We start from the raw sequence: 13,821 nt of genomic DNA, 5'->3' as shown, positions 1-13,821 counted from the left end.
TGGGTGATTATTTACACGTAAAGTTGGAAACTTTACGTGTTAATCAGGCCCTACAAACCCAGATCTATGAATGACATGAGCTGGATTCAAGCAGAATCACGTGTATAGTATCTGCATGTGGCAGACTCGGCGAGTCGTTCATCTGACTCGGCGAGTCGAGTCGCGAGTCCCCGAGTTTTTCCCCTTTTTCGTGTTGCGGTTTGGAGTAGTGATTCATGGGGTGTGATTCAGTGGGTCGGAAGCTAGACTCACTCATGAAGTAACTCGGCATGTCAATGCCATGACTCGGCGAGTTCAAGGCAGTCTTCTTGCCTCAAGAACAGACTCGGCGAGTTGTTCATACAGCTCGGTGAGTCTCAGCTTAGAGTGTTCTTCAGATGAAGATGAACTCGGCGAGTTGTTCATACAACTCGGTGAGTAGGATGAAGAACTATTGGCCTTTAGTTTAGATGGAGGACTCGTCGAGTCAATGCTTAATTCGACGAGTAGAGACGGGTTTATGGTCGAACAAAGGGATATGGACTCGGCGAGTTGGCAAGTCAACTCGGCGAGTCGGGCCAACTCGTACTTGACTGTGACTTTGAATCTTGATTGGTAAGGGATAAATGGTCATTTTACCCTGAGGGCGGTTAGCAGTAGTTGACTAAGGGTTTTGTGGGAATTATAGTCGGAGGATTTCTGGAGCGGCAGCAGCAGAAGACAGTCAGTTACCACACAGATCAGCAACTACTATGAGGTGAGTTACCTTCCAGTAGCGGTGGGTCTACGGCCACAATGCCGGCCCACCAGTAGGATTTTTATGTTAGATGATTGTCTTTGTGATATCATCTAGGTTTGCTACTACCTGATATGTTATATGCTAGCATGATATGTATATGTGATAGTAATAGAATTCGGCTGTTAGGACCGAAGGGTAGGTCAAACACCCTAGACATGTCTGACAGTATGTGATGATATGTTTTATATGTTGGCATGATATATTATATGTGATAGAGGTAGTAGGAGGGGAATAGTCCCCAAGTTCGGTCGTTAGGACCGAAGGGTAGATCGGACACCCCAGATATGTCTGATAATATGTTATGTTATGATATATGTGATAGTAGCAGTAGGGGTGAAATAGTCCCCGAGGATCGGTTGTTAGGACCGATGGGTAGTCAGCACCCCAGAATGGCTCGACATGGGTAGTCAGCACCCCATAACGGCTTGACACGGGTAGGTTGGCACCCCAAAAAGGCCGTACCGGGTAGGTCGGGCACCCCAGAATTTCCCGACAGTGTCTATGATATATAATTGTATGGTATGTGGTAATATGGGGGAACTCACTAAGCTTCGTGCTTACAGTTTTCAGTTTTGGTTTCAGGTACCTCTTCTTCGAAGGGAAGGAGCCGGCACGGTAGCGGTACATCACACACACACTTTGTATTCCGCACTATGGGATCCTCCTGGGGTTTTGTACTCTGATAGTATTATGTTTTACGAAATGGTTTCCAGAAAAACAACATCTTTTATCAAATGTCATGATCCGTGAATGTTTTATTTATAATGTTTTGCAATTGGTATGTTTTAAAATGAAATTTTTGGCTCGTATTTTTGGGATGTTACAAGTTGGTATCAGAGCCCTGGTTTGAGGGATTCGGACACACTTTCGGGGGTGTTTGAACTCAAACCGAGGGATAAAAGATTTTAGAAAAAGAAAATGTTTTCTAAAAGGCTAAGTAAAGGGTTTTAAGAAAGAACAAAGTGTGTGATGTGTGCGACCGGACGAGCTCAAGTACGTATTCGCCAAAGTACCCATACAAGCTTATGTTATGTTTATCAGTTTCAGTAGAACAGCATGCTAGAAGAGGACTAAGGATCTAGGAGTGATGCCTTATGTGCCTGCCTCATGTGCTTCAGTGTATGAAAACTGCATGCTAGAATTGAGTAGACAGCAATAGGATAGCATGTTAGGGTTATGCCTGATAGTATGAGTTTAGCATTGTATGCTAGTACAACTGTCCTCTATGAGGACGGAATTGTCTGAGATTGTTCCTTGTGTCTGAATGCTTCTTGCTTTGTACTTTGAGGGGACTCTGAGTAATGGGAGTTAGACATTAGATGAATACGTCACGTCACATGTGATCAGGGTTGAATAATATTAGAGTGCTGGATTTGGCCTTACTGCGCGACTTTTGTCTGAGTCTAACCGTGTAAAGCCGAGTCTGATACTCAAAGGATTATCTGAGCCTCACCACATGTGATGGTATTCAGGTAATGACTAATTGGCATTAACAGGAGGCCTTCAGCAGTTGAGGACCAGATAGGGTGGAGTTAGAGATTTCCTGGGGCAAGCCTAGGATGAGTTTAGCAGTGATCAACGGTAGTGAAAGGGACCTGGTGGAGTCAAGGCAATCCTTGGAAAGGGTACAGATAGATGTGGAAGGTATTATGGGCCCGTACTACTGAAAGCATAGGATCCGTACCCGAACCAAGGAAGGCCAAGATAAGACCAGGGAACTTGTAGTAAGTGTGATCCCTCCAGAGGTGTCAGTATCGCTAACCATTATTATTTTTGTATTTTAGAATGGTGGTACTACGCTCGAGGCCAACTGTTGGCAGTTCACAGGAGGGATCGGGTTCGGGATCGGGTTCCGAGCCAGTAGATGAGGGGCTACGCGGGTTCATCGCGTCAGAGATTACCAGAGCCGTCCTTGAGTCGACTCCCATTATGTTTGGGTCGATCAAGGAAGGGATATTGGAGTTGATAGAGGATCGCCTCAGGGCATTCAGGAGCGACATGGCATCTGGCCAGTCGGGATCTCGCACACTGTCCTTCAAGGAATTCCGGGGCAGTGGTGCGCCGAATTTTCACGGAGCAAAGGACCCCATAGCTGCTAGGCGATGGATTGCATACATTAAGTCCTCACAGATGATTAGATTCTGCCCTGAGGGGTCGAAGGTGAGGTTTGCAGCAAGGTGTTTACGAGATCGAGCTAGGGATTGGTGGGAGTCCGTAGGTGACTCGTTGGGAGCCTCGACTGTCGAGGCTATGACTTCGTCGGACTTCGTGACCAGGTTCAGGGCAGAGTTTGCACCGGCTGTCGAGCTTCAACAGTTGGCCAGGGAGTTCTTGGATATGAGACAGACGATGGAGACTGTGGCGGAGATCACCGCCAAGTTCCGGGAGAGAGCGTTGCTGGTACCCCGGTACGCGGGTGATGAGGATATGAGGAGGACCCGCTATCATGACACGCTACGAGCTGATATTCGGGAGCATGTCAGTTTTTCAGCTTGCCCTACCCTGGACTCTATGATTGCCAGGGCAAGGGAGAGGGAGATAGATCTAGAGCACATCCGGAAGAGGAAGACAGAGGAGGGTCAGGCAGGAGGGGCTTCGGGGAAGAAGCCCAAGGGACCAGATGGTAGGCAGAAAGGCCAGTCAGGACCGAGCCGCTGCAAGAAATGCGACAGGCCTCATGAGGGGGCATTTAGGTTGGGAGCGTCGAGCTGCTATAAGTGTGGCAAGACGGGGCATTTCAACAAGGATTGTACCGTCCCTGCACCTGTGATCCACACATCGGAGTTGTTGTGTTTCCACTGTAACCATAGGGCCACAAGAAGGCCAATTGCCCCCAGTTGACAGCATCAGCGCCGGCTAAGGCGCTAGCTCCAGCTACCCTTCGGATTATAGATGGCCGGAAGATCAAGTCAGAGGCTCCAGTGGTGAGGAGCCGGGCATTTTAGCTGACGATAGAGGAGGCACGCTCCGCACCCGATGTGGTGATGGGTATGATTCTTTCCCTCTACTTTATTTTTGCAATGTTATGATATTGATATGTGCTCTGTGTATATGGATTAGGATCGTTCCATGTGAACGGTATTCCTGTTCAGATGTTGTTTGACTCGGGTGCCACCCGATCATTTGCTTCCCTTGCACCTAGCAAGAGGTTTACAGAGTCTTCAGGCATGTTGGATTGCCCTTTAGACGTAGAGATTGCCGATGATCGATCGGTGCGAGCGTTGGCAGTATTCAGGGATTGTGTCCTAAGGTTATTTGAGGAGCGCTATTTGGTGGATTTGGTTCCCATCCCATTGTGAGGGAACAAGGTGATTATAGGCATGGATTGGTTGAGCCCTAATGGGGCGGTGATAGATTACGCACAGCAGTTAGTGCGGATCAGGACCCCAAGTGGGGGAGAGTTGGTGATCCACAGCGAGAGGCCACAGCATGGACCCACAGTATGTTCAGCAGCGAGAGCTAGGCGCTACCTTCAACAGGGTTGCGCGGGATACGTCGCGTATGTTATGGATACCCGGGATGCGGGTAAGACAACGATAAGTAAGGTTCCAGTGGTGCGAGACTACGCTGATGTGTTCCCGGAGGAGCTTCCTGGAATACCTCCGGAGCGTCAGGTAGAGTTCAAGATCGACCTAGTTCCTGGTTCGGCTCCGATAGCCAAGGCACCATATCGGTTGGCTCCCCCCGAGATGAAGGAGTTGTCTACGCAGCTGCAGGAGCTGCTAGACAAGGGATTTATTCGGCCGAGCAGTTCACCCTGGGGAGCCCTGATCCTGTTTGTGAAGAAGAAGGATGGGTCGCATCGGATGTGTATAGATTACCGGGAGCTGAATAAAGTAACGGTGAAGAACCGTTACCCACTCCTGAGGATTGATGACCTTTTTGATCAGTTACAGGGAGCATCTTGGTTCTCCAAGATCGATTTGCGTTCAGGTTATCAACAGATGAGGGTCAGAGAGGAGGATGTATAGAAGACCACGTTTCGGATGCGTTATGGCCATTATGAGTTCGTGGTGATACCGTTTGGTCTCGCCAATGCTCCTGCCGCGTCCATGGACCTCATGAACCGCGTGTGTAGACCGATGATGGATCGGTCTGTGATAGTTTTCATTGATGACATCTTGGTTTATTCCAAGACACAGGAGGAGCACGAGGACCATCTGTGAAAACCCGAAATTTCCATTCTGAACAAACCATATCAAGCCAATAGAAGTTAGAACAGCTACAGAGAAATTCCAGACTTCGGGTATAAGTTTGACAGTTTTTCAGGATTTACACTTAAGGAGATATCAAGAGAGTGTATGCACTAGGGTTTTGTGCAACACTGTTATTCCAATACTCTAGGATATTAGAGTTCATTCCAGGAATAAAAGTATTTTCTGCCAAAAAAATCCCAGGACTATATATAGAAATCTGAACCAAAATAATTCATTAGTTACATTTCCAATTAGAGAAAAGCCAAAATTCTCTCTCACAGATCTTCGGGTTTGTATCCCAAATTTTGAGTGCTTCGATCTAGTTGTATTATATAGCTTAGATTATGTTTTATAACCTCAAAATCGAATCAAAACCCCAAGATTTGGGAGTTTACCGCCCAAGAACACTTGGGGAGTAAACTCCATTTTAATGGCCAAAAGTGTCCCAATGTCCCTCAAAGCCTTGGAACTCGACATAGGGACTACCATTGCTTGTTTAGACCACCAAAAAAATTAAGAATCAAGGGTGAAAGTGAGTTCACGGCCAAGGAAGTTCTTGGGCCGTGAACTCCATTTTTATGTGCCAAAGTGCCCTAAAAACCCTCCTTAAGCTAAGAGACTCATTTGGGCATGTACCTAAATGATTTTAGGACTAGCTAACACACTTAGAATACCAAGAGTAAGGTGTTCACAGCCCAAAAGGTTCTAGGGCCGTGAACTCCATAAAATGGTGCCAAATGGTGCCATAAATTCTTCTAAAGCCTAGTACAAAAGCCTAGTTTAGTTCCTAGTTAATTTAGGGACTTGAAAACACCATAAACATCCTCCCAAGGGAGATTACGGCTATAATCTCCAAGGTAATATGGTCCCAGGGCTGTAAACTCCTAAAAGGATTTATATTATGCCCTAAACTCTTCCATAGACCAAGCCATTAAGTAGAAATGCTTATTAGGGCCTTATAGAGCATCAAACATCAAATGGTAACCTAAGTATGAGCTTACGACCGTAAATTCATGAGTTTACGACCGTAAACTCATTTGGTAGTGTCATTAGGGTCGTGAACTCCCTTATGGAGTTTTCCTTGAGCCTTACACACAATAGCTTCCCCTACAAACACTTAGATGCAATCCTAGAGGCTAATAACACTCTATAAAGGTGTTTAGCATGTCCTAGGGTGTCTTGACTTGTTTATTAGTTGTTTATAGACAAATTTGTTACATATATGTGAAATTATATGTTAACTAGGATCATAGAGTGTGTTCAAGACTTCACTTGACACCTAGCGGTCCTACCTCTTCAGTTCATCCGTATCACCCACAACAGGTGAGTTCATACCCCTTAATCAATGTTTTAACTATTTTTAAATGTTTTATGGGGGGGGGGGCGATACAAGTAGAATCATGCTACTTATTATATCAATCACATGCGATTAATAAGCATCATTCAAATGATTTACTACTCATTAGCCGTTTTACCAAACAGTTTCCTTCAAATGATTTGCATAAACACTTTATATGTTTAAAACTCCTTATTACACTGTACATTTTACTCTGTACATTACATTTCAAACTTATTTACAATTGTGTTTCAAACAAATGTTTCTTTATACTAAACCGTTTTATCAAACCCATGCCTTCAAAACCCTTTTATAGATCGACATCAAGTCGATCTTTTCTTAGAAAATATTTATGTTCAAAGGTTTTTACAAAACTTATTTTATGCTTTTATGTTATAAATTGCATGCCTCTATATGTATGGTTATATAAGAAATGTTTAAAAGACTTAGGAAGGCTATCCACCCTATTTCCTTTTCACGCTTGAGATGTGGTCTGGTGGGATATCGGGTACCGTCCGAAGGTCGTTTAAATATTAGTTATATATCATGTGTACATATATAGTCATAATGGTCTTTCTAGTTCAGCCAATACCTTTGGATAGCAAGGGTATACATCCATGTTCATACGTACCAGTTATATTACTAGTAAGCTACCATATGGGTAGTTTAGGAAGATACTAGAACTATTACTAGAACGCGATATCATACAAAGAGTCAGTTCATTCATGAGTCAATACATGCTAGATAGAGAGAACATACATTACAGCTAGAACATTACAGTACATTACTACACAATTACATGATTACGTTTACATAGAGATTTTGTTATAAACATGCCTATATTCGTATACTTATATAAGTAATGTTTAAAAGACTTAGGAAGGCTATCCACCTTGTTTCCTTTTCCTCGATTTGGATGTGGTCTGATAGGATATCGGGTACCGTCCGAAGGTCGTTTAAACATTAGTTATATATCATGTATACAGATATGGACATAATAGTTCCTTTCAGTCAGTTCAGTACCTTTGGGTAGCAAAGGCATACGTTCATATACATTACATTACTATGAGTACATATACAACTATACTAGAGGAAGAACATATCCAACTATACTAGAAAGAGAACATATACAACGGTACTAGAACGATTAACAATACATTACATATACATATATACATTGACAAAATTGTGATCCTGTATCGGAGCATGCCTTAAATGTCATGGCCCGAGTTGTAGCCAGAGTCTCTAGGAGGGAGAGCGTGAGTTCGCATATAGATCTATACTGGATTGACTATCCTACACCTTGCTGCTAGCTACATCCGGAACTGCAGGTCTGCGGGTGCCAAACGTCATTTCTTTTTACGACCATACGTATGTCGTTGTTACCAGTTAATAGTATGGTGCACTTAATCACATGATACCTTAATATAAATCCGGTTTAAGGTAGTTAGTACAGCAGTAGTTCCTATAAAACAACACTACAGTACTACATTAATTTTCCCTTTACATATATTTAGTGATCTTTTCACTTAAACATTAAATGTAAAAACTATATTTTGTTAATGATAGTTACACTTGGGAAAATTACACACTTTTACAAGAAACGAACATTTAGAACAGTTAAGTCTTGGTAGAAGACTACATTTAGAACAGTTAGGTCTTGGTAGAAGACACCCTTATATAATAGTAGGAATCATAGGGATTTCTAGGGTTTTTCAAACATTTACAGTTGTTTCACAAACATTTTCATAGTTACAGTTCACATACATTTTCAATACTTACAGTTCATATACAAACAATTTCTTACATACAAATTAAGACACTAAAATACATATATCTCACCAGCTTCAAAGCTGATACTCACTTTCAAAATTACTTGTATCCTCAGGTCATCATAAACAGGTACCGATGCAAGGATTAGGGAAGATGGAGCACGTTCGAGACTCATATTTCATTTTGATTTATGCCTTAGTGTTTATCAAAATTTGACAGAATACACTTGTATAATAATTATATTATTAATGTAATGGAAGATTGTGTTGCTTGTTTACTACTTTTCATTTTTATGATACTGTACATGACGTCCTCCGCCCCAGAACGTTTCCGCCATTCTTGGTTTTGGGGTGTGACACCATCTGAGAGAGGTTTTGGAGACCTTGAGGAGGGAGAACTTGTACGTCAAGTTCTCCAAATATGAGTTTTGGTTGCGCGAGGTGCAGTTTCTTGGGCACCTCGTCAACCAGAGCGGGATATCAGTAGACCAGGCCAAGGTGGAGGCCGTGATGAGATGGGAGGTTCCGAAGTCTCCATCCGAGCTTCGGAGTTTCCTAGGATTAGCAGGCTACTATCAGATATTCATTCAAGATTTCTCCAAGATAGCCGTACCCCTGACACGGCTGACTAGGAAAGTCATGGTCTTTCGATGGCGGCCTGAGCTGCAGGCAACATTCAAGATTCTGAGACAGAGATTGTGCGAGGCGCCAATCATAGCCCTGCCCAAGGGCATAGAGGATTTTGTGGTATATTGTGATGCGTCCATCTCGGGCTTAGGCATGGTATTGATGCAAAGGGGTCATGTCATTGCTTATGCCTTAAGGCAGCTGAAGCCTCACGAGGCGAACTACCCGACGCATGATTTAGAGTTGGGGGCGGTGGTCTTCGCCCTCAAGATTTGGCGGCATTACCTCTACGGGGTTCAATGTACCATTTACACGGACCATAAGAGTTTGAGGTACCTCATGGATCAGCCGAATCTGAACATGAGGCAGCGTCGATGGTTGGACGTGGTGAAGGATTATGATTGCGAGATCCTTTACCACCCGGGGAAGGCCAACGTGGTGGCCGATGCGTTTAGCTGTAAGGAGGCATCGATCAGGGATGTGTGTAAGAGGATGACGGTGGTGACACCACTGTTAGAGCAGATTCGGGAAGCCTAGCAGGAGGCTATGAAGGAGGAACATCGGAAGAGTGAGCGAATAGTGGGTCAAGTCACCTCCTTTGATTATGATAGTCGAGGGTTGCTAACACTACACCGTAGGGTGTGGGTGCCGTATCACGGAGGCGTGCGCCAGATCTTGATGGAGGAGGCGCACAAATCCCGATTCTCTATTCATACAGGGGCGACGAAGATGTATCGGGATCTTCGTCTAGACTATTGGTGGCCCTGCATGAAGCGGGATGTGGCCTGGTACGTTGACCGATGTTTGAGCTGCAGGAAGGTCAAGGCCGAGCATCAGAGACCCCATGACAAGATGCAGCCGTTAGATATCCCGTTATGGAAATGGGAAGATATTACGATGGATTTTATCACGAAGCTTCCTCGGACGACGCGAGGAGTGGATTCGATTTGGGACATCGTGGATCGGTTGACCAAGAGCGCCCATTTTATTCCGATTCAGGAGAGTGTCTTGGCCGAAAAGTTGGCCGATATCTATATCAGGGAGATAGTGGCATGGCATGGGGTGCCAGTGTCAGTGATATCAGATCATGATGTGCAGTTCACTTCTGGGTTTTGGAAGAGGTTTCATGATGAGTTGGGCACTCGTTTGCATTGTAGCACCGCCTTTCACCCGGAGACGAATGGTCAGAGCGAGCGGACCATCCGGACATTGGAGGATATGTTGCGGGCATGCGTATTATACTTCGGTGGTAGTTGGGATACCTATCTTTGCTTAGCTGAGTTCTCATACAACAACAGCTACCACGCGAGTATTGACCGTCCCCCATTCGAGATGTTGTATGGACGGAGGTGCAGGACCTCGATATGTTAGGGTGAAGTTGTCCAGAGGGTCATGGGGAGCACCGAGGTGGTGCTGAAGACGACCGAGAGGATCCAGCAGGTTCGAAGCAGGCTTCAGACTGCGCAGAGTCGGCAGAAAAGTTATGCCGACAAGCGTCGATCAGACCTGGAATTCCAGGTCGGGGATATGGTTCTCCTGAAAGTGTCGCCTTGGAAAGGCGTCATTCGATTCAGGAAGCGGGGAAAGTTGGGCTGGAGATACATTGGTTCGTTCAGGGTTGTAGCCCGGGTGCGCAAGGTGGCATATAGGCTGGATCTGCCAGTCGAGCTCAGTCAGATCCACAGCACCTTCCAAGTCTCCTAGCTGCGAAAGTGCCTCGTGGATGATTCAGCGGTGGTGCCGTTAGAGGATATACAGGTTGATGATAGCCTGAATTACATTAAGCGCCCAGTCACAATCCTCGACCGGAAGTCGAAGGATCTAAGGAACAAGAGGGTGGAATTAGTGAAGGTGCGGTGGCAGCACCGAAAGGGGTCATAGTGGACTTGGGAGCCGGTGGAAGAAATGATGGAGCATTACCCCTAGCTGTTTCAGGATCAAGCAGCAGACTTCAAGGACGAAGTCTAAAATAAGTGGGGGAGATTTGTAGCACCTGGTTCCTGGTACGTAAAATTTATCTTAGTGTTTTTCATTTTTAGCCTTGGACTCGGCGAGTTGTAGGTCCGACTCACCGAGTAGAGATGGGATCCAGAACACGTTTAAGTTGGCGACTCGGAGAGTCCACATTTTGGACTCGGCGAGTCCCCGCTCATCCGCCCCAAAGCTTGCCCTAAATTTCAAGGGTTTGCACCCTATTTAAACCCTCTTATCCGCCCCCAAGCTCGCCCCTTCACCCTCAGAGCTATATACATGGTTCTAGACTTGTTCCTTGTGAGATTGAAGCATTTTGGTGTGTTTTCTTGAAGATTTGGAGAGGGAAGGAGAGTAGATCAAGAAGAGAACAAGGAGGCCAGACATATTTGTGTTATCTCAGTGATTTCCTTGAGGTGTAACTTAGTTTCCCTCTGTTTTCATGCTTATTGTCCCTTATAGCTCCATGAAAGTCCTTCTTGAGCCTTTCTCCAAGCTTGTTTGTGTTTTAGGGTTCATAATAAGTTGTTTAGCCTCTAGATCTAGGCATGATTGAGCTCCAGGAGCTTGGATCTACTGCCTTTATGGAGCCATATTGAATGAAAGCCCTAGATCTACTCTTTTGGTGCATTTTGAGCCCTAAAACCCTCATGGGTGATTATTTACACGTAAAGTTGGAAACTTTACGTGTTAATCAGGCCCTACAAACCCAGATCTATGAATGACATGAGCTGGATTCAAGCATAATCACGTGTATAGTATCTGCATGTGGCAGACTCGGCGAGTCGTTCATCTGACTCGGCGAGTCGAGTCCCGAGTCCTCACGTTTTTCCCCTTTTTCGTGTTGCGGGTTGGAGTAGTGAGACATGGGGTGTGATTCAGTGGGTCGGAAGCTAGACTCATTCATGAAGTAACTCGGCGAGTCAATGCCATGACACGGCGAGTTCAAGGCAATCTTCTTGCCTCAAGAACAGACTCGACGAGTTGTTCATACAGCTCGGCGAGTCTCAGCATAGAGTGTTCTTCGGATGAAGATGAACTCGGCGAGTTGTTCATACAACTCTGCGAGTAAGATGAAGGATTATTGGCCTTTAGTTTAGAAGGAGGACTCGTCGAGTCAATGCTTAACTCGACGAGTAGAGACGGGTTTATGGTCGGACAAAGGGATAGGGAGTCGGCGAGTTGGCAAGTCAACTCGGCGAGTCGGGCCAACTGGCAGTTGACTTTGACTTTGACTTTGACTTTGACTCTTGATTAGTAAGGGGTAAATGGTCATTCTACCCTGAGGGTGGTTAGCAGTATTTGACCAAGGGTTTTGTGGGAATTATAGCCGGAGGATTTACGGAGCGGCGGCAACAGAAGACAGTCAGTTCCCACACAGATCAACAACTACTTTGAGGTGAGTTACCTTCCAGTAGCGGAGGGTCTACGGCCACAATGCCGGCCCACCAGTAGGAGTTGTATGTTAGATGACTGTCTTTGTGATATCATCTAGGTTTGCTACTACCTGATATGTTATATGCTAGCATGATATGTATATGTGATAGTAGTAGAATTCGGTTGTTAGGACCGAAGGGTAGGTTAGACACCCCAGATATGTCTGACAGTATGTGATGATATGTTTATATGTTGGCATGATATGTTATATGTGATAGCGGTGGTAGGAGGGGAATAGCCCCCAAGTTCGGTCGTTAGGATCAAAGTGTAGATCGGACACCCCAGATATGTCTGATAATATGTTATGTTATGATATACGTGATAGTAGCAGTTGGGGTGAAATAGTCCCTGAGGATCGGTTGTTAGGACCGATGGGTAGTCAGCACCCCAGAATGGCTCGACATGGGTAGTCAGCACCCCATAACGGCTTGACATGGGTAGGTCGGCACCCCAAAAAGGCCGTACCGGGTAGGTCGGGCACCCCAGAATTTCCCGACAGTGTGTATGATATATAATTGTATGATATGTCGTAATATGGGGGAACTCACTAAGCTTCGTGCTTACAGTTTTCAGTTTTGGTTTCAGGTACCTCTTCTTCGAAGGGGTAGGAGCTGGTACGGTAGCGGTACATCACACACACGCTTTGTATTCCGCACTATGGGATCCTCCTGGGGTTTTGTACTCTGATAGTATAGAGTTTTACGAAATGGTTTCCAGACAAACAACATCTTTTATGAAATGTCATGATCCGTGAATGTTTTATTTATAATGTTTTGCAATTGGTATGTTTTAAAATGAAATTTTTGGCTCATATTTTTGGGACGTTACACTGCGGGATACCATAGGCCAAGAGACTTTCTTCCTTTTAGGTATTCAAAGATTTGTTTGGCTGCGGTCATGTGAGACATTTTTGGATCAGCCTGATACCTTGCGCATACACCCGTTGCAAACACTATATCCGGTCGATTAGCAGTGAGATACATGAGAGATCCAATGAGGCCTCTATAAGTCTTGTGATCAAAAGGTTCTCCGGAGGGGTCAGCAGAGATCTTATTGCCGAATGCCGTGGGTACCTTAGCCGAAGAGCAGTTATCCATTGAGTATTTCTTCAGTAGCTCAGAGGTATATTTTTCTTGATGGATGAAGATTCCTTGAGGAATCTGTTTAACTTGAAGTCCTAGAAGCAAGTTAATCTCTCTATTCATGCTCATCTGAAACTTGTTGGTCATGAGCTTAGCAAAATCATCCACCATCCTCTAATCTGTGGATACGAAGATGATATCATCCACATATATTTGTACAAGAATCTGGTGTTCACCCTTTTCTCTTCTAAATAAAGTGGGATCAATTACTCCTCTTTTAAATCTGGACGAGACAAGGAATTCAAAGAGAGTCTCGTACCATGCTCTTGGGGCTTGCTTCAAGCCATAGACTGCTTTTTTGAGTTTGTAGCAGTAATCAGGAAATTCTACACCTTCAAAGCCTGGAGGTTGTTGAAGATAAACCTCTTCCTTTAGTTCCCCATTAAGAAATGCACTCTTCACATCCATTTGATGAACTTTGATGTTTTTGTGAGCTGCGTATGCAAGAAAGATTCGAATAGCCTCCATTCGAGCGATTGGAGCATACGTTTCATCATAGTCAACACCTTCGAATTGGCTATAGCCTTTTGCAACTAGTCTTGCCTTGTTTCTGACTACGGAT

General features: G+C 44.8%; 1 protein-coding gene across 1 annotated transcript; it reads right to left on the bottom strand.

The window, feature by feature from the left end:
• Nucleotides 1–12,941: 12,941 nt before the first annotated feature.
• LOC111905510 (uncharacterized mitochondrial protein AtMg00810-like) lies at nucleotides 12,942–13,322 on the bottom strand. The gene has a single exon (XM_023901193.1). The coding sequence runs from the start codon at nucleotides 13,320–13,322 to the stop codon at nucleotides 12,942–12,944; it is 381 nt and encodes a 126-aa protein (XP_023756961.1).
• Between the last annotated feature and the right edge of the window lie 499 nt (nucleotides 13,323–13,821).

The sequence above is a fragment of the Lactuca sativa genome, chromosome 2 (assembly GCF_002870075.4).
Source record: "Lactuca sativa cultivar Salinas chromosome 2, Lsat_Salinas_v11, whole genome shotgun sequence".
In the NCBI taxonomy this organism is placed as follows: domain Eukaryota; kingdom Viridiplantae; phylum Streptophyta; class Magnoliopsida; order Asterales; family Asteraceae; genus Lactuca; species Lactuca sativa.
This window is presented reverse-complemented; position numbering and strand designations above follow the sequence as displayed.

What these genes read in the sequence shown, in the direction of transcription:
- LOC111905510 (XM_023901193.1), bottom strand. Translation starts at nt 13,322, where the DNA reads ATGAATAGAGAGATTAACTTGCTTCTAGGACTTCAAGTTAAACAGATT.